This window comes from Sitodiplosis mosellana, unplaced genomic scaffold (assembly GCF_009176505.1).
Source record: "Sitodiplosis mosellana isolate CC-2019 unplaced genomic scaffold, AAFC_SMos_1.0 Smas_scaffold_47, whole genome shotgun sequence".
Classification (NCBI taxonomy): domain Eukaryota; kingdom Metazoa; phylum Arthropoda; class Insecta; order Diptera; family Cecidomyiidae; genus Sitodiplosis; species Sitodiplosis mosellana.
In genome coordinates this window covers 2,740,259-2,763,635 of record NW_022595289.1, presented here as the reverse complement: position 1 = coordinate 2,763,635, position 23,377 = coordinate 2,740,259, and the positions used below count along the sequence as shown (strand labels likewise).

The 23,377-nt window shown below is 37.0% G+C and overlaps 7 protein-coding genes across 8 annotated transcripts in view; 5 read left to right on the top strand and 2 right to left on the bottom strand.

The window, feature by feature from the left end:
* Positions 1 to 685, top strand: part of LOC129570015 (proteasome subunit alpha type-5-like) — a 1,274-nt gene extending 589 nt beyond the window's left edge. The window contains exons 3-4 of the mRNA XM_055449366.1: positions 53 to 341; positions 416 to 685. Coding sequence (XP_055305341.1) covers positions 53 to 341; positions 416 to 598 — 472 coding nt within the window. The 3' untranslated portion in view covers positions 599 to 685. The remainder of the gene's footprint in view (positions 1 to 52; positions 342 to 415) is intronic.
* A 317-nt stretch (positions 686 to 1,002) lies between these two features.
* LOC129570016 (superoxide dismutase [Cu-Zn]) lies at positions 1,003 to 1,918 on the top strand. The gene is made up of 2 exons (XM_055449367.1): positions 1,003 to 1,249; positions 1,426 to 1,918. Exons 1-2 carry the CDS (start codon positions 1,190 to 1,192, stop codon positions 1,816 to 1,818), a joined length of 453 nt encoding a protein of 150 aa, XP_055305342.1. The 5' UTR covers positions 1,003 to 1,189; the 3' UTR covers positions 1,819 to 1,918.
* Positions 1,919 to 1,984: 66 nt separating this feature from the next.
* LOC129570011 (cyclin-L1) lies at positions 1,985 to 4,307 on the top strand. Its single transcript, XM_055449361.1, has 5 exons — positions 1,985 to 2,312; positions 2,412 to 2,596; positions 2,695 to 3,303; positions 3,393 to 3,653; positions 3,770 to 4,307. Exons 1-5 carry the CDS (start codon positions 2,112 to 2,114, stop codon positions 3,924 to 3,926), a joined length of 1,413 nt encoding a protein of 470 aa, XP_055305336.1. The 5' UTR covers positions 1,985 to 2,111; the 3' UTR covers positions 3,927 to 4,307.
* LOC129570009 (cytosolic endo-beta-N-acetylglucosaminidase) lies at positions 4,007 to 7,093 on the bottom strand. Of its 2 annotated transcripts, XM_055449359.1 has the most exons (6): positions 6,967 to 7,078; positions 6,745 to 6,836; positions 6,122 to 6,368; positions 5,909 to 6,044; positions 5,364 to 5,849; positions 4,211 to 5,282 (listed from the first exon to the last, which is right to left on the bottom strand). In XM_055449359.1, exons 1-6 carry the CDS (start codon positions 7,014 to 7,016, stop codon positions 4,371 to 4,373), a joined length of 1,923 nt encoding a protein of 640 aa, XP_055305334.1. In that variant the 5' UTR covers positions 7,017 to 7,078; the 3' UTR covers positions 4,211 to 4,370. The 2 variants fall into 2 exon arrangements, with proteins under 2 accessions (XP_055305335.1, XP_055305334.1); XM_055449360.1 differs by having other exon boundaries at positions 4,007 to 5,282; positions 6,745 to 7,093.
* LOC129570014 (DNA excision repair protein ERCC-1) lies at positions 7,049 to 8,552 on the top strand. Its single transcript, XM_055449365.1, has 4 exons — positions 7,049 to 7,533; positions 7,628 to 7,833; positions 7,911 to 8,084; positions 8,160 to 8,552. Exons 1-4 carry the CDS (start codon positions 7,242 to 7,244, stop codon positions 8,346 to 8,348), a joined length of 861 nt encoding a protein of 286 aa, XP_055305340.1. The 5' UTR covers positions 7,049 to 7,241; the 3' UTR covers positions 8,349 to 8,552.
* Positions 8,553 to 12,587: 4,035 nt separating this feature from the next.
* The window catches only part of LOC129570007 (uncharacterized), an 84,182-nt gene continuing 73,392 nt past the window's right edge, over positions 12,588 to 23,377 (top strand). Inside the window, exon 1 of the mRNA XM_055449352.1 lies at positions 12,588 to 13,696. The gene's annotated coding sequence lies outside the window, so the exon portion shown is untranslated. The remainder of the gene's footprint in view (positions 13,697 to 23,377) is intronic.
* The window catches only part of LOC129570257 (N66 matrix protein-like), a 2,457-nt gene continuing 394 nt past the window's right edge, over positions 21,315 to 23,377 (bottom strand). Inside the window, exons 3-4 of the mRNA XM_055449798.1 lie at positions 23,268 to 23,303; positions 21,315 to 21,580 (exon numbers count right to left, since the gene is read on the bottom strand). Coding sequence (XP_055305773.1) covers positions 21,315 to 21,580; positions 23,268 to 23,303 — 302 coding nt within the window. The remainder of the gene's footprint in view (positions 21,581 to 23,267; positions 23,304 to 23,377) is intronic.

The following is a 23,377-nucleotide window of genomic DNA, read 5'->3' as shown; positions in this document are numbered from 1 at the left end:
ATTTATCGATAGAAAATGGAATTTTCACATTTATTTCAATTTTTAATTCCAGAACATTGATTGATCGTGCCCGTGTTGAATGCCAGAATCATTGGTTCGTCTATAACGAACGTATGTCGGTCGAGTCATGCGCCCAAGCAGTATCAACCTTAGCCATTCAATTTGGTGACAGTGCCGATGGTGGTTCAGCCATGAGTCGGCCGTTTGGTGTGGCTATTCTATTCGCTGGCGTTGAAAATGGCGATCCGCAGCTTTGGCACATGGATCCATCGGGAACATACATTCGCTATGATGCAAAAGCAATCGGTTCTGGCAGTGAGGGAGCCCAACAAAACCTACAGGTTCGTATTTTGTTTATATTTAGAAATGTATGAGATGGATTTCATCATTTGGGCATATGTTCTGTTCTTTCCAGGATAATTTCACGGAAAATATGACCATCGTCGAAGCGGTCAATCTAGCACTGCGCACACTGAAGCAGGTGATGGAGGAGAAATTAAGCTCAACCAATGTTGAAGTGATGATCATGAAGCCAAACGATTTGTTCCAGATGTACACCAAGGCAGAAGTGGAGAAAGTCATCGAGACTCTTCAATGAATCATCTTTTTGGCCTCTTTGATATCATTATATGAACACAAATTATCAACATTTCGGAATGAAAATAAAACATACATTTAATTTTGATCAATTGTTCCATACATTATTGAAAACAGCAACTAAATACGCATTAGAACATTTTTTTTGGATTGATGACATTGTTTGAAACTGAAAACTGCTCAATGCAAATGCAGCAACCTCGGTTACGTCGCACATATTTGGTATCTTTGGAGCATTTTTGTTGAAATTTATTTCTCAATCGATTTTTTTTTTGTTGATATTTCGTAGTTTTTTTGAGGTAAATTGGTTCATGTTTGTTCAACCGTCATTGTTATCATTACTCACAGCCATTTATTTTCATTATCACCGGTGGTAAAAGTACGCAGCCCTTTTTCATTTAGAACAATCAGTTCTAATGTGAAAAAGCAAAGTCATTTCGACGTAGTTTTCTATTTAATAAGAAGTCAATTCCATTCCAACCACTTCAGTTGAAGGTATTCATAAATAATTACTTCCGCAAAGTTTTTTTTGGTCTTCATATCAAATATCTAAGAATTTTTCCAAAAAAGAGCAGAAAAACATACATTCAAAATGGTTAAAGCTGTATGCGTTGTTGCCGGTGATGCCAAAGGAAATATATTTTTCGAGCAAGTAAGTTCAAAGTTCGAAATGCATTGATTTTCATTGCGAGTCAATTTTTTTTCGTTTTTCTTTGATGTTTCTATTTTTGGCGACATTTTTTCATGTTGATCCGAATGTAATTTCTTGCATTGATTCCGTTTGACCTACAATCTATTTTGTTCCTTTCTTCCAAAATACGAATGCAGTCGGGAGATGGCCCAGTAACTGTTACTGGTGAAATCACCGGTTTGGCACCGGGAAAACATGGATTCCATGTTCACGAGTTTGGCGATAACACCAATGGTTGCACCTCAGCGGGACCCCACTTCAACCCATACAAGAAGGAGCACGGTGCACCAGATGCAGAAGTTCGTCATGTCGGTGACTTGGGAAACATTGAAGCAAACGGTAGCGGTTTGGCCAAGGTCAATTTGACCGATTCACAGATTTCGTTGAGCGGACCAAACAGTATCATTGGTCGTACGGTTGTTGTACATGCCGATGTTGATGATTTGGGTTTGGGTGGGCATGAACTAAGCAAAACCACCGGCAACGCAGGCGGTCGTATTGGCTGTGGCGTCATTGGAATCGCCGCTTAAACTACTTGATTTTGAAAAACATACAGGAGTGATGGGACACATTTTTTTCTTCTTCAAATAAATAAATAAATAAAATGAATTGAAGAAATATCATAAGAAAGATTTTCATTTGAGTATTTAGTTTCCGTAGCGAACCCTGGTGTAGAAAATGAGAACTTTTTGTAGCAAATGTCATTGTGCGGGTTTTTTTCTGTCACGCCACCATTTCTCTAGCAATATATCAGTTCTTAAACGTTTGCACGCAAATAATATGTATAAAATTGAATTGTAGAGAGAAAAGGCATAAACATTCAATGGAAATGACTCAAAATAGCGTCTTACCGCGTTTATTTGGCAAAATTACATTAACGCTTGAGAATTGTTTACTATCCGATAATAAATTGCAAGAAACACCATCACAGCAAGATGGTTTGGATAAAGAGACTGAAACTGATTTGCGAATCCTTGGTTGCGAGCTGATTCAAATTTCGGGAATACTCCTAAAGCTGCCACAGGTAAGTTATAAACATTCTAAAACTTCACAATGAATGTAGATTCTCGTTGAGCAAAGATGAAAGCAATAACTCATAAATTGGTATTGTATGATTACACAGGTGGCCATGGCTACGGGTCAAGTATTGTTCCAGCGGTTCTACTACTCAAAATCGTACCTTCGGCATAATATGGAGACAACAGCAATGTGTTGCATATACTTGGCTTCGAAAATTGAGGAAGCACCACGTCGGATCAGAGATGTAATCAATGTATTCCATCATATCAAACAAGTTCGCGGTCAAAAGTAAGTGATTACACATTTCTACTATGCATACATCACTTTTTTATCCAAGCTAAGATTTGATTGGAACAAATTACTAATTATATTCAATTATATTGCAGACCTATACATCCAATGATTTTGGATGCATCTTACATTGCATTGAAAACACAAGTAATAAAAGCGGAGCGTCGCGTTTTAAAGGAGCTTGGATTCTGTGTGCATATTAAACATCCCCACAAGCTCATTGTCATGTATTTACAAGTGCTTGGATACGAGCAGAATCAGCGTCTCATGCAAATGGCTTGGAATTTCATGAACGATTCCTTACGTACGGATGTATTTGTGCGATACAACCCCGAATCGATTGCTTGCGCGTGTATCTATTTGACTGCACGCAAGATCAACTTACCGTTACCCAATAATCCCACGTGGTTTGGTGTATTTAACGTCAGTGAAAATGATATTCTGGACATATCCTACAAAATCATGGACTTGTACCGTCGTGCTAAACCAAATGCAGAAGCACTTGAACAAACTGTTGAGAAGATTCGAAAGGTGTTTGAGGAAAAGAAAAACAAGAATAAAACCGGGCAAAACACGCCACCGCTTACAGTATCGGTGGATCGAAATGACAAATCGCATAATGCCTGGGGCGGGTTCATTTCACGTGCTCCTACAAATAATGAGAATAATGCTGACATCGAAAAACAACCAATTAAGATAGATAGGTAAGTTATTCGAATAAACATAGAATTATTGTTGAGCACACGTTAAAGCTCCATTAACCGTAAATTCTAATTCGTATGCATTCATTTAGCCAATCAAATGTTCGACCGATCCACACGGAATCCGTCCCTCCGACCAGTCAACCGCTGCATCACAATGATTCGTCTAACAACGACAATACAAAAACGACTTCAAGATTGTCACGAGATCAACAAGGTGGAAGAAGGTCTCCGTCAAGGTCCTCCCGTTCAAAGTCCAATTCCCGATCACCCAACGATAGACGGAAAAAAATGCGGAACAGATCTCGCTCTCGTAGCAGAACAAATGAAAAGCATAAGGGAAAGAAGTCTAGGTAAGGAAAATATTCTGTGTAATCCATCTTTTTAGTTTGGGAGAGAAGGGAAGACCAAAAATGGTGCATTAAAAATTTACTCACTTACTCATTATCTCTAATTTTTTTCATTACAGGGACAATGGAGACAAAAAACATCATTCATCATCCGACAAACACCGGGAATACAGGGACCGAGAGCGGAGAGATAGAGACCGTAGTAGGGAAAATCGTTATTCAAACAGGGGTCATCGAGATGATCATCGAGACCGGTTCCGCGATCGGAAACGATAATCTATTCTGAAAATTCACCGGTATTATGTCAAGAGGAGCAAAAACCTACAAAAATTTCAAACTAAAACAACCAATAAAGATTCATTATTGTCAAAATGTTTGCATTATTATCAATGCCAACTATTATGTTATCCTTCGAGCTATTTTGAGTTGCTGTATACACTCAACAAAATTTTGACATCGCCGATGTCGTTTGTACATGGATCATATTATTTTACACGGCATATAAGGTAAATGCTTTGATGTTATCGGGGTTTTTATGCACGTTCCAATAAAATATCTTCTTAGTTGTACACATATATTCAATGACGTTACATCAAAGTGTCTTTTATGAAATTTAAATACAGTTTAGCTTTTAAAGCAATTTCTAGTAAATTAAAAGTTGGTTTTGGTAACTTTCTTTTGTGACTTTTTCGGAAAGGGTGTATCGTTTGATTTGATACCTTACATGTTGAGCTCTTTGAATCCACCATTTTCATTGAATGAAATTGGATCGAGTTCGGCAGTGATTCGTTCTTCGTCTTTGATTCCGCAATGAATGTGCAGTGCGCCCAATAGAACCGAGTCATTTTCGTTCCAATTATTCTCTTTATTAATTGATACACCGATATCAACGATTCGGCCAAGTTTGGCAATGCCATCGAAGTTCAAGTAGTAGTAACGAGTCTCCCACCCATTTATTGCTCGATTGCTGGATGGGAATATTTTTTCGTGTCGATTACTCAGGCCAACTACGGTGTATTTCAGAAGGTTTCTTCTCAATGGATTTACATGTCGTTCACACGGCTTCAGTATGGCATTTAATTTGTTACGTATATCACTGTTGCAGTAGACCAAAAGGCTTTGATCACCTTTTCCATTTTGAACATTCAATACAAGCTGAATATCGATTGCTGGGTCGGATCGTTTGAACACAAACGATGCAATCAGATTGTCTTTCAATGAAAAATCGGTTGCAAACAGTCGAATGTTGCGGACGGTTTCAACGAATTTGATGCAAGATCCACCATGATAAGCCTCTTCAAATTGATACTCAAAGTGAGAAGGCACTGAAGGTTGATATTGTTGCTCCAGCAAATTGAACCATGGTTCATTGCCAATTTGAAGACCATTTCGATACTGTTTTTTGCCGGAACCTAAACAGAATGAGGTGTAGAATGGCAAGGTGTTTGGTCCACGTGAGTAGAGCTGTGTCCAAAGCAACGACCAAAATCGAGTATTGCGTTTAAGGAATTTTGTATTGATGTTATCGGTACCTTCAGCACGCATTGGGTGCTCATCTGGCATATTCTCAAACGTCCAACCGGGAGCAAAAATTCCAATTGATAAATTGTAATCTTTGATTGGACGCAGGGTCTGGAAAAAAAATTGGAAAAATTTATGAATACCTTGAAAATGCTCGCCAAGGTAGTTAATGCTACGGTGAACTGATTCTACCTCATGTGTATGGAATCCACCTGATTGGCCACGACCAAATACATCGATACCAACGAAGACCTTTGCCAGTTCTTCTGGATCATTCCTCAAAATATTGACAGTTCGTTCCAAATGTTGTCGGCTCCACCAATAATTCAGTAGAATGCCATCGGTGCCTTGATACATGTCAATATTTTCTTCATTTACTTCATTTTGCCATCTCAACGACCCTGATTCAATCACACTGTCATACCAAATGACCACCCCATTGGGAATTTCTTCGTGAATACGCTTGGTCAATTGGCGCACAAATTCTTTTAGTTTTGGCACTTGGTCTGCAGCGATGCCACATTCTATGTTCAAAAGCCATCCATCGAACCCAAAGTTTTTGGTGACAAGCACAAATGCCTCAGCGAATCGATACAGATCTTGTCTTGAGTGCAGCAATTCATCGAGAATTTTCTTCGCTTCATCAAACTCGATAATTATCGTTCCGAGAACTTGTACCTGCAAAAATTCCATAGAAAAATTATTATAAGTTTATTTTTGTCAACATGTTTGTGTACCCCATTCCGGTGGCCTGCATTGATCCAACACAAAGGTGGTATGGTGATGTAGTTGTGGCTGAAATAATTGAACAAGTCGATGCCAGCCCAGTGATAAAAGCGATAGTCGTCGTACTTTCTCGAACCATGAAGGAACCTGGTAATACGAAACGAAAATATGTGAATATTTGCAAAAATTTTACACGATTTTCGTAATAATGATTCGTTGTATACCGATCGCCGCGATAGTTTCCAGCCATGTCATGGCACACCAATACTTTCGGTCGAGTTCTCTCATTGGGCTCCGTAATGTTCTGAACATTTTCCTGAATATGTTCAAAATGCTCCCCATACTTTCGTGCGTTACATCGTGTCACACACGGTTCGACTAAGCTATTCCAACTAAACGGCTTACACGTGTAATCGAGCAATTGTTGATTTGTACGAAATGGTGCACATTCCTGTAGCCAATGCGAATGATCTGGAAACATTTCGAATAAATTAAAGAATATTCCGTTAAGTGATGTAAATTGATTGAACACTTTGCAATGAATGCACATTGAATTAGGAAGCATTAAGGCATAAATAGCCCTTTTTAACCTGATCTATGTAGTATGTATTAGGATGCTTGCGGTTGCACACGACACGACATTGAGTCGGTCAATACCAAGTGCTGATAAAGAAATAATAGAGTATGCAATAATGGATATAGATAAAAACTTCCCACAACATGCAATTCGAATGCATTTCTAAGTAATTTGAAATTGGTCAAAGAACTTGATAAAATCAAGATTATGAATCTGATACAAGATTGAACGAACTTGAAAATATAGAAAAACGAGCGAACTTAAACTCACCGTCTAAAATCGATGTATTTACGAATTCAAAAAAATTATGTACAAACAGTACAACTAGGATGAAAATTCGCCTGTACATCCATCGGATGAAGCTAAACATATTTTATGTGATAAGATAAAACGTTAGAGATCAAAACAAGGAACAACTTAATTTGTGAATGCCTTCTCATTAATGCCAACAGGACAGAATAAGCAATTTTTGTCAAGGTTAAAAACAGATACACGTGTGTTTTCCCAGCAGAAATATATTTGAACCACAACTGTTTTCGCATCTCAATTCAATACTTTGCTTATTAATGCGGCGCGTAAACATTCCATTCTCTAAGGTTTTTGTAAATATTAGAATGACAGTTGAAAATGGTTGTGGTGAGGTGAATTCACATATATGTGACATTTACATGACAGTTCAGTTGTATACAACGTTTGGTTAGCGAATTTCGCATCATTTCGTTACAAGAATTTTTCGAATATCTTTCTTTGAAAAGTAATAACAGAAAATGAGTAGATTTAGCAACAGTATGGAGAATGATTCATTCGATGATATTTTGGCAACAATTGAAGATCCAACAAATACTGCGTCATTCAAACCAAAGGTATCGAGTGAGGCGAAAACACTGAAATTTTCCATCGACAATGATGACGGGGTATCGGACAGTCTCTTGGCCAATTTTAAAATGCCCGACGAAGCATCCACATCTTCTTCGGGTCAGCAACAAACAGAGAAGGTTGTGAATATTCCAATCAGTGCTGGCAAAACCAACTGCGTGTTAGTGAATCCAAAACAGAGAGGTACTCAATAATGCCACCACCAAACTATTCAATTTCATTTTAATGCTATTTGATTTGGAAATAATTGTCAACTTTATTTGAATTTCTTCAATAGGCAACCCAATTCTCAAGTCCGTCACAAATGTTCCGTGGGAATTCGATGACTCAATCATCCCAGATTATGTAGTAGGCACAACCAGTTGCATTCTCTTCTTGTCACTTCGGTATCATTCACTCAATCCCGACTACATTCACAATCGGTTGAAAGAACTGGGAAAACGGTATGAACTTCGTGTACTGCTCGTACAGGTTGATACAAAGGTGGGTTGTACTTGTGTGCCAATTGATTTATTTTTGTTTAATATTGTATTTTATAAATACGACTAAATCTTCTTCAGGATCCGAATAACGCGTTGAAAAACTTGACTCAAATGTGTTTGTTGGCCGATTTAACACTGATGCTTGCATGGAACCCAGAGGAGGCTGGCAAAATTGTCGAAACGTACAAAATATTTGAAAATAAGCCACCCGACCTAATCATGGCACGGGCACAACAATTTCCACATCAAAAGGTATCATATGTTTGAGACGTTTGCCATACTTTTTGCGAATTTCACTAACTTCATTTTCTTGTGTCAATTTCACAGTTGGTCACAGCTTTAACCAATATCAAGCCGGTAAACAAAACGGATGCGATGACATTGCTTCAAAATTATGGATCTCTGAAAAATGTCATCTTATCAAACGAAGAAAACTTGGCCATGTGCTCTGGTCTAGGCCCACGCAAAGCAAAGCGCCTGATCAATGTGTTCAATGATCCGTTTTTGCGGAAATAACTTAAATGAATATGAACAGCCACAGAAGTTATGTGATTATTATTATCGTTATAAGTACATTTTGGAGATAAAACTTGGTTTTTAATAGCTAATTCATGCTTCAAAAATGTCTCAATTTATTACATAAGATCCGTCGAAAATGTTCCGAGTAGTAAAAAATGTGATTGGTCTGAAAATAAACTCATCATTTTAGCATTAGCATTATCATCGACGTTCTTCATATGGTCTTTATTCAAGCGTTCCGAATCGCATCTGATTTTAATATATCGGTGTCCAACAACACTAAACTGGTCGTGGGCTGCATCGAAATTTGGTCAAAGAACATAAAGAAATTGAAATCCAAAAAATAGCGAAATAACCAGAAAAATCACTAAATGAATAGAAATGTATCTTTGTTTTTGTCGATTGTCGTAGGATGCGTGTAGCCAGTAGTAAACAAAATATTGGAAATTGAAATGTGACGATATTGCATAGCCGTAAAAAATGATTTAAAACGAAAGAATGACGCGTGACAAAGGTAAGTAGCTTACGTGGAGTGGGCGGTGATGCGTGATTTAGCATCCAATTCTAAAATCATTTTCGGAAATAACGACTGAGATTTTGGACGTTTACACGGGTAAGCTCGTGGCGAGAAAATTGAACAATTTTCCGCCCATGTTTTATGCAATCATACATCAAACTGATATGTACCGAAAAAATATCGATTGAACCAGCAAACATTCTCGAAAAGTATAATATGTTTCTTTCCTATTTTCTAATTTGTGATTTCTATTCACATCCTTAGGAAATTTTGTCGTTTCCGTAGGATCGCAAATTATGTGCGATAATTTTATGCTGTACCGTGGTTACATTTTCACGGTGTGTATTTCATTTTCTGTCGGATAATATGGATAAGATAAAGAATGAAATCTCATTTTTAGTCCCTTACCTTGGAAAGATAATAAATTGGGAGCTCGAGGTCAATACCAGATTTGATAACTCTTTAATATCTGTAAAGTTGTTAAATCGACCCTTCCTAGTAAGTACTCATTAAAATGTGATCCTTTGTTTTCAGAAACAGAACCAAAATATGAAAAAAATGGAAATGTTACCCAAAAAAAAATTGGTATGAACGAGGAAAGCGATCCGGAAGCCGAGGTTAACCCCAATTACAATGATAAGAACAAAAATTACTTTCCAAGGTGATTCATTCTACAAAGGTATAGTACTCTTAAGGGCAAACAACATTATTTTATTCAGTTTTGGCGAAACCAAGTGAATCCTATAATTGATGAACTAATCCGATGTTAAGCTAAAAGAATTCCAATTAAATTATCGAAAAGAATGTTTATGTTTAGATCGACAATGAAATGACATAAGTGGTCGAAGAGGATTGTTTGCTGATAATTTTATCGTTTGATGAAAAATCGGCAGAAGAGAATTTCAAGTGAGGAATTGAGTGATAAAAAAGGATTCCGTAGTTCTTCTGAACTCATCAGAAAAAGCCAACAAAAAGGACAAAGCGACAACGACAATGCTGAAAGACTTTTTTCATTTTTACTCTTATAAACGACTAAAGTAAAAAGCCATACAATGGATCAAAGAATTAAGTCACGTATTGGGTCTGGGAATTAGTTTTGTCGATTGTTTTAAATTTTCAAACATTTATTTGAATACCAAAATGAAATTACATTTCAATCAAAATATTGTCCATCGGAAGCGATGACCTTCTGCCACAATGTGGGCAATTGACGGATGCCCGCCTTAAAAAATTCCTCATCTTTTGAGGCTATAAATGCATCGAGCCAATTTTGGATTTCTTCAACTGAAGAGAACCGCTCTCCGTCCATATGGTTTTGCATCGATCGAAACAAATGGTAGTCGGAAGGAGCCAGGTCTGGGCTATACGGGGCGTGAGCCAAAACTTCCCATCCGCTATTTTCCAAGTAGTTTTTGACCGATTTCTCAATGTGTGGCCGAGCATTGTCATGTAGGAAAATCAATGTCTCTTTTCTGGTCTCCCATTTCGTGCGTTTTTCTTTGATTGCTTGTTTCAAACGTATCAATTGTTGTCGGTAGAAAGGCCCATCGATGGTTTGACCACTTCTCAGCAGCTCATAATACACCACTCCCTCCTCATCCCACCAAATAGACAGCATTACCTTGTCGCCGTGAATTTCTTGTTTTGGCTGTGATGTTGCTGGTTGGCCGGGCTTAACGTACGATGCTTTGCGCTTGGGGTTATCGTAATGAATCCATTTTTCGTCACCAGTGACAATTCGATACAGAAAACCTCTTTTTTTGTGCCTTGCGAGCAGCATTTCGCAAGTCACTAAACGCCTTTCAGCTTGCGCTGGCGTCAAAGCATGTGGTACCCAATTTGACAACTTGCGAATGAAACCAAGGGCCCTTAAACGATATCCAACAGTGCTTCGGTCAACATTCAATGCTCTGGCAAGCTCATCTTGAGTTTGACTCGAATCTTCATCGAGCAATGCCTCCAATTTCGCATCTTCAAACTTTTTTGGCTGGCCGGGACGTTCCTTGTCTTCCGTGCTAAAATCACCACTTTTGAACCGTGAAAACCACCGTTCACATGTACGTTCCGATGGAGCATGCTCACCATAGGCTTCCACCAACATTCGATGCGCTTCAGCCGCAGTTTTCTTCAAATGAAAGCAAAAAATTAATGCTTGCGGGAAATGTTGCTTTTTCGGTACAAAATTTGACATATTTAAGGCGCAAAAAAAATGTTTATCCAAACTTCGATGAAATGATAGATGATGATTTTTGTAGTTTGACACTAGACCACTCATGTGAAAAAGAAAAAAGTATTGCCCGATACAACCATGCAAAGTTACGCCATCTTTTGAAAAATCGACACGATTAATTCCCAGACCCAATAGAATAAAATGTTTGTCTGAAATGTGATTTGCAATCAACTGACTTCCTGCATTAAACATCAAGCGTGCGCTCATTTCAGTCAATGGATGTCGGTTTTTCTTACCAACTATTTCTCCGCAGTACACTTCAACACATCAACGTCATGTTGTCTCTGATTCTAGCACACGATTGATTTATTCATTATTTCATTGAACAGAATTATTTCTTGAACTGCGGAGATTGCGTAGAGAATTTTGATGATAAAATACTAATTCATTACTCTAAAGACGTGTACCAATATACCGATGCACATGGAAAATGTAAATATATTATTCCGTATCTACAATAATTCCACGAATGAAACAGCAAACGTCTGGAGAACAAAGAAAAAATATCAACTGATTGTAATACTTTTTGATGTGATAATAAGAAGTTATAGCCATAATTTGTTGGAAAATAAATAGAGTAAAAAAAAGATTAAAAGCTTTTTCAAATTTCACTGAAAACTTAGGATGGGTGAAGAAAATCAACGAATGATCGTTAAAACTCCTCCGCCGAAGGTATTTTCTATTACGTGCATTATTTCGGGCACATTATTTCTTCGAATAATGCCTACCAATACAATCTCCACTTAAAAAAAATTGGTTCTTTGTTTGGCTGCGGTAAACAGTGTGCGTTGTTTTGCATTCATTCCAATAAGTAACGCATTGAATTTATACTCAAATTCAAAACTGAACGTTTTCTTGCATCTGTGAGAGGCTAACGATCAACGATCAAACTGAAAACGTTGCACCGATGCGGCGGATCGCAAGCGCTTGCCGCATGAAATAAACAATGTGGCTTGGATCACACAGTATTTGCGATTGTTGAGCGCGGTTTTCATTATCACCGTTTCGAAAGATCGATGCGGATACCACAAGTTCCTCAGCGTACACGAAACCAGTCTCAGGTTTTTCTCTTTCTCTGTATTGGTGCCTTTGTCAATATATAAGATACATAACCCATGTGTATGCCGTATTGAGTTGCGGAGCGCTGGTTTCATATTTCTTGTGATATTTTCGTTTATGTTGTTTCTCCTTCTTAAAATGGCACGACAATACCATCCACTCTCGGGTTGTGTGTAGCCATGAAAATCGACCGTACATAGAAAGTCTAACACAAACACATTGAAACGCGGTCTGTAAAATAAGATGACGGCATTCGGTTAAGCGGCTTCTTTTTTATATACTGTCGTGAATATCGGAGAAAAACGCAAGAAATCGACGTTTACCACAACATCCCGAAATGAGCGAATGCTGCGTGACGACGACGATATCACATGCGATACGCTATTCAACGCCGCATCTCGAATGAAAGCACAAAGCAATTCCGAATAACATAGCCTGTAAGAGCGGTCGAAACAACAGCAATACATATTTTCAAAATAGTTGTTTATCGAAAGAGACACACATTTACATTGGTGTCGTATTTTCGTGTGTTTATCTCGATGCCAAACGATTCTAGCAGATAAATTCGATAGTTTTTGAATTAGAAACAATATTCAATCTAATATTTTGTGAAATTTTCAATAAATTTTCGTTATTGTGAAGGTAAACAAGAAAATAAATTCGTTATTTTTAGTGAAAATAAAACCCGTCACCATAGAGTCGGTAGGCAAGTGCAACAAGTTGTATAGATTTCATTGAATTGAGCCAAAGTGAAATCGTCAATAAACGTCGCATCGATCGAATAGTGAGTGACCTTAATCATTTGCGGAATAAATGAATTCGACAGTAAAACTGTTGGCGTTGCTAGTGACAAATTTTCTGCAGGCAAAATTTTTGTGCTTGTGTATAATAATATAATCGCTGACTTCATACTAACAATCACAACGCGTTACTTGTTTTTGTCGAAACATTTCTATTTGAATCATCGTTATTTAAGTTCAGTGTTTCCGATGGTTACTGGGAATAAACCTGTCCAAAATTAACGTCAAAAAACCTCTACGACGAAAATATCGCGAAAGAATCTAGGAAATAGAGCGAACGTGCCATATTCAATGTACATAAATAAGCGGTAAAACGAAATACTCCAGAGGTGAATGACAAAATATTGCCATTTTATTTGCAAAACATTCAATTGTGTACGGATTTGACTGTTATTATTGTTGTCATCATCGTCGTATTGTTGTGGCTTTTCTCTGTGCGACAATAATTGGTGTCAATTAAGTCAAATAGCTGGTCAAACGTGTGTTTGTGGTTTTCTTAATGAGAAAACAAATGTTTCTGTGAATAACTGTTTTCAATGAATTTTTAGTCATTTTGTTGTGATTTGGACAAACAAACGAACGAATGAATACAAAACAAAAGACAGTCCGTGCGATAAACAGTTTAGTGAATGAATTGCATTGGTCTGCAAATAGATTAGTGGCCTAACGGTTTGCTTCAACGAAAACGATCAACGTTTCAACATAATTGGACACACCGAGCTGAATTTGCATTAGCGAGGTAGGTATCTTTTTCTCTCGAAATGTTGGTGGATTTTTTGTGTATGTGTGTGTGTGTGTGTGTGTGTGTGGAAAGTAGATAGATTTCATTTTATCTTATTATATCTTATCATCTATCGATCATCCGAAATAGGATGTTTATTATGCTTATGTGCAACGCTGTCAATCATGTCGAAACAATTCTCGCTGATGAACCGACTCACTACAATTCGTTCCTTGGTTTTTTTTCTGTAGTTTATAAATAACAAATTTGTTTCTGTTTACTTCGCACATATATTGCTGCGTTCGGTCGATTCGAAATCGAAATTAAAATGCGCATTCTGAATGCTAAAACTACCGTCTGTTTCCATTAATTTCAATGGAAATTTGAATGTTGTTTCTTTATCTCGAAATGATTCATGTTCGCTTTTGTTTGCAATTCAATTGAATGGCACGGCGCGCGCGAGCGGCTGCCATCTCATGTTTTGTATACTTTCAAACACCAAAAATATTCCATAAAACTGCTACGCAAACTCATAAAAATCATTTCTCGCGAGCGGCGCGATACAATTTACGATAAACAAAACGCATAGACGCATTTCAATTGAAAGGAGTTGCCTTATTTTGTTGATGAAAAAAATGTGTATGTTTTGTTATTTCTCTTTCTTTCTCTCTCTCTCTCTCTCTCTCTCTCTCTCATGAAGAAATAAACACAAAGCAGAGACTTGGAAGTCATAAAGTGAATGCAAAACTCCTCAAAGACTACATCTCAGCAATAGACGAATGATAATAACCAGAATTGGCGCGAGCGCCTGAGCATCACAGCTCACAATGCACATAATGTGTATAATTTACGATTATTGGGTTTGGTACGTAATTCGCGCGGATTTTTCCAGCGAAGTACTAATAATTATCATTTTGTGTGTTGCTCTTCGATCGCTAACCCAACGAGAAATTTGTTAAACGAGGCACGCGTGCCATCAATTCTATTGCTGAAGTGCAATGAGTTGGCAATTTTCTTTCCACAACCAAAATTGAATCAAATGGATTGCATGAGCCAAAAGTCGTGTCTGTTTGCAAACGCGAAGTGTGATGCGAACAAAATCGCCAAAAGAATGGAAGACAATTTAGAAAGTTCTCAGAGTCAAAGTCATTAGACTGTAAATTCGATTGAATGGTAAAAGACGTTAATACTTTTCACATATCAACAATTATACTTCACTAATGATTTGATTCTGACTCATAATTTTGGCGATTATACTCTCATATTTATTCGTATTCATTCGTTCGTTGTATGCATATTCTTCTACACAAAAGATTGACATTGTTATCAAATCATAAATAAAATCTGAATGTGCGGTAAGCCTTGCATTAATGACGATCTTTTCATTCCCAATTGAATGCAGTCTCATTCGCGATTAAAATTGAACGCGCTAAATATGGCTATAAACCCGCATTTTATGAACGATGGAAGAAACGAAAAAAAACGACACATTTTTTTCGTTCAGTTTGCAAGGTAATGCTAAAAATTTCACAATTGTCAACATTGGTGGCTGTGTGCTCCGAAATAAGTGAACAGCATGTCGTGAAACGTGCACTTTCGCATCCAATTTTATGATTCTTGAAAAGTGCGGAATTCCATTTTGAGACTTTTCAACAGAATGACGATTTTAGCCATGGGAAAATGGTTTATTGTGCACTCACACTGCCCATAACAGCCACCTATATTATCACTGAGATATTTTTCGGTATGTGTAAATTGTACGTGCATTCCAAGCGATCTGAAGGACTCAAAACAATGCTTGAATCGCTTTGAACCTTCGTAAACGCTGGTTTTTCCACTTTCGGAAACTGTACGTGCGATTCTGAATAGAATGGGTCATAAAATGTGTCACAGTTTTTTTTTTTTGATGTTAGAAGCATACATTGTTGTGTTTGTTCGGTGGGCCAAACATTCTTTATTTTTCTCTCGCGTTACCTGTTTCCACCGACGTGACAAGTTATGAGAACCTTTTGTTTACCTGTCGTTTATGCTATGCACCGGCTCACTTCCCATCGAGTTGGCATCATAAAGTAATTTGGGCAAGGTACAAGGTTCATGCTTGTTTTTGGTGTACTGTGTTGTGCACGGCAAGCCAGCTGATGATACAGCTTCTGCAGCTTCTGTAGTACATGAGATAACAATTTTAGGAATCTTTCGATTAACTTTTACTTCGGACGAAAGTAATTATTTAAGTAATTTTAATTGGTTCTCTGATCCATAATGACAGGATATAATCAAAGCCCACATTGAAATATGCATTCGACAATTGCGATAATGCAACTTTAATACGAAACATTCGAAATGACTCGTTGAGCGCAGCATTTTCATAGTGCATAATGACATATCTAATAGTATAGTTAGAGAGTCTACGAACGAATTGCGATGGGCACGGGAAAAAAACCACCGATTGTGCATAGAAACACGTTTTCTTCGTGTTTTTTTCTTTCTTGTTTTTCTCCGTAGTCGAGCCGCGACGCGCAGCACCTGTTGCGAAAAGAGAAACACTAAATTGCTTATTGCCATCGATTTGGTCGCATAGTTCAGCTTGTTTATTTTCTCTGTATATTTCGCGCGCTCACAAATACCCGTTTTGATTGCAACTTGAACCAACGATTCCAGCCATAAATAGCAATGGATTTTAAATTAAAATGAAAAACTCGTGATTGTTTTTTATTTTTGCTTCGATTGCCAAGCGTTTGTTAACTATGTTTGGGTTTTTTTATGTGCATGAAGAGGTATGGCTCATGCCGCATGGACATAAAAACACGGTCACAAGTGCACACACGAAGCATGTGCAACGGAGAGCGCATACGAAAAATCATATTCATTATGGAAATTGTGCAATTTTTCATTCATAAACATTTAACACACACACACACACACACACACACACAAACAGCACAGAGAATAGTCAAGCATACAAAAGCGTTCGTAGTAAATAGTAGGCACGATTTACCGCGCGCAGCTTGACGTGCTATTGCCGTTTGATATCAGTTTGTTGTTTGTGGTGTCGTTTGTGAGTCTCTTTCTGTGTTGTTGTTGGTGTTTTTTTTTTCTCTGTGCACATTTTTGCCATCTACTGTTTTTCGTCGCGCAGCAATTATATTCCCAACAGCTGAATGTATGAATAGTATCGGGCAGTGCTTTGACTCGCGGCCCGAGATATTCAACGGATATTGTGCAAAAATCGAAAAGCAACCAAACACGTTCAGAACTTGCTCGACATTTCTTTATTTCGTATATAAATCAATTTTTTTTCGCGATTATAATTGAGATTTGGTGAAATAAATTTCAATCTTTTCCTGTTTTATAACGGTTCAATATTTCATATTACGAAGTAACCAATGCAAGTACGATAGTAAAAACACGATTTGGATTGAGATGCAGCGCTGTAGCAGAGTGCAGTGCACTGAATCACAGTTTTAGCTACGTGACGATGATGCATTGTGTCAAACAATCATTCACAAGTGGTTATTGCAAAGCTGTATAGCAACGTGCGCCGTTTTTCAAAACCGAGTCATCGGATCTTGGATTGTTTTTGATTTGAAATGGCACCAATGCAACACAATCACTCAACGATACTCATCGTGAGTGGTTCAATGCAAACGGCATTCTCTTGAAACAATTGATGATGTTTTGGCCCGCAAGGTATTCGAGGCACTTCCATGCGAACTGAGCCGTATTTCGAAACGACGTGTGAAAATGCATGGCTTTGATTAACGGTGACGCAAATTTGCATAATTAGTTGCACAGTATAAACAATAAATCAAACGAACCGAATGTTATTGAAATATGAATCATTTTGGTTAAAATATTAAATGCTAACAAGTTCGTTGTATCTTGTTGCTGCCACACAAAAGTGATTGTTTTGATCGGTTCGGTATTTAGAATCGGAACGATATGAGAATCGCGTGCACAACATACTTTAATTGAAAGTAAACGATTCACATTGAGGTCGGACTCCATTGCGGCAATGGTGATTCGTGATCGCGCATTCTGGTTTTTTGCACTTGTTTCAAATCTCAGATTGATGTAATGCGATTCCTTGCTTATGTCACAGCACATAGTTACGCGTGCTACTTGTTATGCACCGTTGCCGCGTTGCTCCAACATCGTTCTCGCCTGATATTGCTCATCAGCCAAGCATGAAGTACATCCATATAAGCATCTAATGCTAGCACTGCTATTAAATATGAACTCGATCCACGACAGATTAAGTGACAAATTCTCGTCGACCGAATGTATCTTGACACCAAAACGCAAGGTTCGTTAAGAGATGGGTGCATTCCATTCGCCCGAAGATTGATTATACACATTTAAAAGCACAATCAATTTTCAATCGAACATTCATACACCGAATACCGATCACGATTGATAAAGACACAAAGACATATTTTACAATCACTTTGGATTTAACAAAAAAAAACATAGATGCAATTAATCGAACGTCGAGCATTGAAAAGGAATCGACTATTGGGCCACGATTATGTCGTATTATTGAAAACAAATCTTTTTTAAGCAGTAGTTGAAACGTTGATTCTTATTTAGATTTCTCAATTAAAAATTATGACAACTGATTTACGAACAAAGATACAAATTCCAGCATCCATTTGAGCGTGTGCATTCTTGGCTCTTCTCTTTTACCATGTATTCCTATTCATTTCGGGCTTTTCATATCTTTTTTTTATGCACGTACATAATTCTCGTTTTTTTATGAAGATTATCAAACAAATTTTTTTTTAACCTATGCTCATGAGCTGATCTCGCCAGCCCACTTACACGTTATAATCGAAAATGAGCGAGGGTTTCTCGATCATTTGTCTTTCATTTTGATAGGCTGCCGTTTTCATGCTCCATTCGACAGTTTGAACTCTTTCCGATTACAACATTCATTTGATTATCTCGTTATTTTCCGAAGTAAACAGAAATTCAATTTCATGTTGTTTCCCCTCGAACATCAAATATTGTACAATGCTAGGTACAATGTTTTTCCATTTCTTGGCCTTTGTTTTGCCATATCATTCTCATATCGCTCGTTATGTTTCGAACTTTTGAAATGGCATTCAAAACCAAGCGAGAGAAATTAAATATACGCGAAGATGGGAATAACGATAAAATTGAGAAGCATCAACCAAAAAAAATTAGCATTTTTAATTAAAAGTATATTTTTTTGTTTGTTGCTCAGTTTTCGTTCATTAGCGGAATCGTAGTAATAAAACTGGTGACGAAAACCTTTCCAAATGTGTCATTCGATGTGAACGAGAGGAAGAAAAATATCAAAATCTCACATATAATCTCTCGATTAGCAGTCGTGAACCGTTCATGCTCAGTTTTTTTCTTCCGGCGATTAACTATACAGTGAAATAGACAATTTTTTTGACATCGTCATTTTACAATGTAAATAAATATTCATTAGCTGTTTTTGGACAGTGCGTCTGGCTGGCCAAGTTGCGGCTGTCAGATAAGATTGCGACGCACTGTCAGTGTTCGATTCGATAGTGACGCTAAAAAAAAAATTCAACAATTCCATGGAAACACACAATTGTACGTTCATGGCGACGAATGAAATGAATTTGATTTCGAGTCTGCAACGAAATTTAATTAAACAAATGGACTTTCATGCTGATAACATAACCATGAACTGTGTTATGACAAATTTATGATGATTTCACAGTGCCGACGAAATGCAAGGGAATTTTTGTTTTCGGCCAACGTTATGCAAATTGAATTCGGCAAACGAGTGATCTAAAAAGAGTCGAATTTCATATGTAATTCAAATTTTATGTATAATTTGGTCATTTTGCCGCTAATTTACAGTCAAAAATTAGCTAATTTTCAATTTAGCATCCTGACACTAAACGGTAGTTGATTATCTGGAATTTCATCAAATTCACATCTGTTTGGGCCACTGGGCGTATACAGTATTCACTCGAACCTACTCTGATACTATTTTACAGTGAAATTTGATGAAAATGAAACAAGTTTCCATAACACATTTATAAGCTGCCGTTTGTTACTGATGGGTTTTTAGATGTTTTTTTCTACAACGTCATCCATCGACCGATGCATCATAATTCATTTCGATCGATTAAACACATGTAACATGTCTTATCAGAACATGCATAATGATCTCAAATTCGAAATGATTAAAAACTCAAAATGTATTTGGCTTCATTTGAATAAAAACATTGCATTTGGAAAATGCATTTTTTTCATTTTCCATTTGTGATAAATGACCGAATGTATGGTGTTTTTGTTAATGATTCGATGCACCGCTGCAATAAAAACTTATCTCGCTGAGTTTATACTTGAGCCGCGCCTAAAGTGTACAGTAAATTCATTAATCATTAACAGTTATCGGATTTTCATTTAACACCACACAAAAGAAACTCTTTTCTCAGTTAATCGAAAACGCCTCAGCACACACCACCACTCTCGACACAGTTTCGTTTTTTTCTCTCTTCAATTAAAAGAAGGCCGCTTCTTCTCGGATGCATTTTTTCGTTGAAATGAAACAAACCAAATATGCAGTGGCTGCTGGTTTAACCTATGGAAAAACCTACAACACATATTTGACCACCTTTTTTTCTGGCCAAAGAATAAACTGCTTCGATCTATTTTTAAACACGTGAAATAAATTTTTTTTACACCACTCAAATTTTTTGTACATCTCGTCAAACAATCCTTTCGTTTGTTGTTTCATTGCCATGTTCTCAGGCCGATTAACGCATTCGTGGGACCACTCATATCGATCGAATCCATTAACTTTTTCCAGTTGACTTCAAATGGCAAACAAAGTGAAAAAAAATCAATTTTTTCTTCTTCGTGAGCAAGTAAACACTCCCATTGCATATGGTCCTCACTCCTCAAGTAGTTAGTTTACTTTGTGAAATATCGTTGAAGTGGTTGTTGACAACGTCGCACAATCGACAACAGAAAAAAATGAGTGCCTTTTATTCAGTCGGAGTTTTCAAGTGATTCAATCCATTCTCACACGGTCATCTTTGTTGTGACTCTTAAAAAATTCGAAAATATTTCAAGTCATTCACTCAAATCAGTGCGATTTCCGAATTATTTTTCGAAGTCGTTGGTACGGTTGACGGTCATAAAACATAACCAACCCTGATCGTGATGAAATCGTTGAAAAAAATCTATTGACAATAATTGCGTGGCATCTTGAGTTCTTGGAAGATCCGCTGCATTTTCAATCGATTCGTTTGGCTGGTCATTCTTATATTATAAAAAATGAAATGAACCAATCATTTTAACTTGGTGCTCAGAAATTTTATTGTGCAAATCGTAGGTAAGAATTGAAATGAATTGGGTGCATATTCAAATAAATAAAATAATTTATAAAGTGCCCTAGAGAATTCCAATAGTGTGCATCATTTAACCACTTCATGTATGTGTCTGCCGTCTGACTCCAATGCGTTTGATGAAGCTTTACAATGAAATAAGTTAAGACATTAGTGAGTTTATAGCAATCATATTTTGGTGTGATGAATTTAGGGTTTGTTCTAAAGATGGGCTGTGCTGGCTACCCCGTGGACAAAAGATGGCCACCTCTATCACTATCACTAGTACCTTAAGTAGCGCCTTAGGTACTACTAGTTGGAGCAGTGGATGATGTAGAAGAGGTCGACCTGCTTGTGCTTGCTGTCGATGACGTCGACGATGTGGCACTGCCTCCATTACCGTTGTTACCGCCATTGTTACCGTTGTTGCCGCCATTGTTACCGTTATTACCGCCATTGTTACCGTTGTTGCCGCCATTGTTACCGTTATTACCGCCATTGTTACCGTTGTTGCCGCCATTGTTACCATTATTACCGCCATTGTTGCCACCGTGGTTACCTGAATTTCCTGATATAATAAATTATATTTCAATGAATAGTTAAAACAATGTATAGTCATTTCCATTAATATCTGTTACGAAGAAATGTCAAAGCAAACAAGACGAAACAAACATACCCTTGGTGATTATGTATCAATGGAGACGAACCAAAGCGCTATATGGGAATTTGCATGAAAACTAAGCACACACGCGCCTCCTTTTGGAAATTTTATCATTGAAACCCAAGTAATACATGCGAACCAATGGCAACACATATAATACATAGTAATTTGATATGTTTCGTTACTTGGGATGCGACATTGACGCGCATTGCCAACCCGTGTGAAAAAATAGTAACTGAGCAGTCAGTTAACTAATTTGGGACAAAAATGACTTACTTTGATTGAAATTTCAGTACAAAGTGTAGTGTAAGTCTATCATAGTTAACTGAAATCATTTGAAGTTACAAGTCAATCTAAGTTGCTTCATTTGGGACCAAGTTATTTTCTTAGAACAAAAATATAAATTCAATCAACTAAAGTCAACTGAAGTTATAGTCAATCAGTCATTTCTTTTTCACACGGGAACATGAAAGAAAATAATTTTTCTGAAATATTCTGTTTGTTTTCTAAATCGTAGTTTTTTTGAACATTATTTTGGAGGCATGCAGTTAGATTCATATTTTAAAATATTTTGAATAATTTTACACTGCATTCATGAATGATTGCAAAATTTAAAATTTAATTCAGCTCATATTTTTTTCTCTATAAAACTTATAAAAATGTCTGTGGTTAATGTCATCGCTGTTATAATTATGGACACGTTTTGTTGTTGTCATATGATTTCACAAGATTCCATATTGATTACAACATATTGTGAAATTGTGAAATATTGCGAAATCATATTAAAAACCAAACATTAGCGATTTTTATATCACTAGACATTTGTTCGATTTCATCTTTATAATTCTTTTCTATTATTTTATCATAATGCAAATATAAACATGTCGGTGTGAACACGAAAAAATATGAAATGAAGAAGAATTTTTTATTTACATATTGGGATGCGCATGTACACAGCGCCCTCATGCAGTATTTATTCTGATGCAGTAATGCCAACTTTCTGCATAGAAAACTATAAATCCCCAAAAGGGTGCGCTGTTTTTTTAGAGAGCCCAATAGAGTCGCGCTACGAGACGAACAAATGAATTTTCATTACAGATGTCGATACATCAAGTGAAAAAGTCATTGCCATTGAAGGAAAAGTGGAGCGCTTTGGCTCAAAAAGGCCTACTTTTTATTCCAAAATATTCATTCCAAAAACGCACTATGTCGTAAGATATGCGGTAGTTGACGTCGAAATATTCAGTGATTCCATCAATTTGGGATAAAAAGTCTCTAAAACTGCTTTGGGCGAAAAAGTCATTGACTTTGAGAGAAAAAGTGGAGGCTTTGGCACAAAAAGACCTACTTGATCGCGTTGCTTCTTCACCGCGGAATTACTGTCAAGTTGTGCTTAGAATTTGGTCGAAGAAGAAATGTTTTTTGAATCCAAAAACATTGCTCAATGTTTTTTTTCATAGCTTAGCGACATCTGTGATTTTCAATATTCAAACCGTCTCTATATTCTCAGGAGTGCATCCCAAAATATGTCAAATGAGTTTGACATCACAGATATCAATGAAAATGAGTATACATCACAGATCACACTTATTACCGTTATGACCACCTGAGTTGCCGCCTGAGTTGCCACCTATTGCAGGAGAAATGTTGAAATTTATTTATCAAACTGAATATTGAATTTATCCTAGTTTTAATATTGAATTT

Bases quoted from the DNA above. Each gene is read 5' to 3' on its own strand.
- LOC129570016 (XM_055449367.1), top strand. From the start codon at position 1,190: ATGGTTAAAGCTGTATGCGTTGTTGCCGGTGATGCCAAAGGAAATATA. The intron at 1,250-1,425 runs GTAAGTTCAAAG...ATACGAATGCAG, and splicing joins GAAATATATTTTTCGAGCAA to TCGGGAGATGGCCCAGTAAC.
- LOC129570011 (XM_055449361.1), top strand. From the start codon at position 2,112: ATGGAAATGACTCAAAATAGCGTCTTACCGCGTTTATTTGGCAAAATT. The intron at 3,304-3,392 runs GTAAGTTATTCG...GCATTCATTTAG, and splicing joins CAACCAATTAAGATAGATAG to CCAATCAAATGTTCGACCGA. The intron at 3,654-3,769 runs GTAAGGAAAATA...TTTTCATTACAG, and splicing joins CATAAGGGAAAGAAGTCTAG to GGACAATGGAGACAAAAAAC.
- LOC129570014 (XM_055449365.1), top strand. From the start codon at position 7,242: ATGAGTAGATTTAGCAACAGTATGGAGAATGATTCATTCGATGATATT. The intron at 7,534-7,627 runs GTACTCAATAAT...TTTCTTCAATAG, and splicing joins AGTGAATCCAAAACAGAGAG to GCAACCCAATTCTCAAGTCC. The intron at 7,834-7,910 runs GTGGGTTGTACT...AATCTTCTTCAG, and splicing joins TCGTACAGGTTGATACAAAG to GATCCGAATAACGCGTTGAA.
- LOC129570009 (XM_055449359.1), bottom strand. From the start codon at position 7,016: ATGCGAAAACAGTTGTGGTTCAAATATATTTCTGCTGGGAAAACACAC. The intron at 6,837-6,966 runs GTATCTGTTTTT...AAATATGTTTAG, and splicing joins TCTGCTGGGAAAACACACGT to CTTCATCCGATGGATGTACA. The intron at 6,045-6,121 runs GTATACAACGAA...TCGTATTACCAG, and splicing joins GGAAACTATCGCGGCGATCG to GTTCCTTCATGGTTCGAGAA.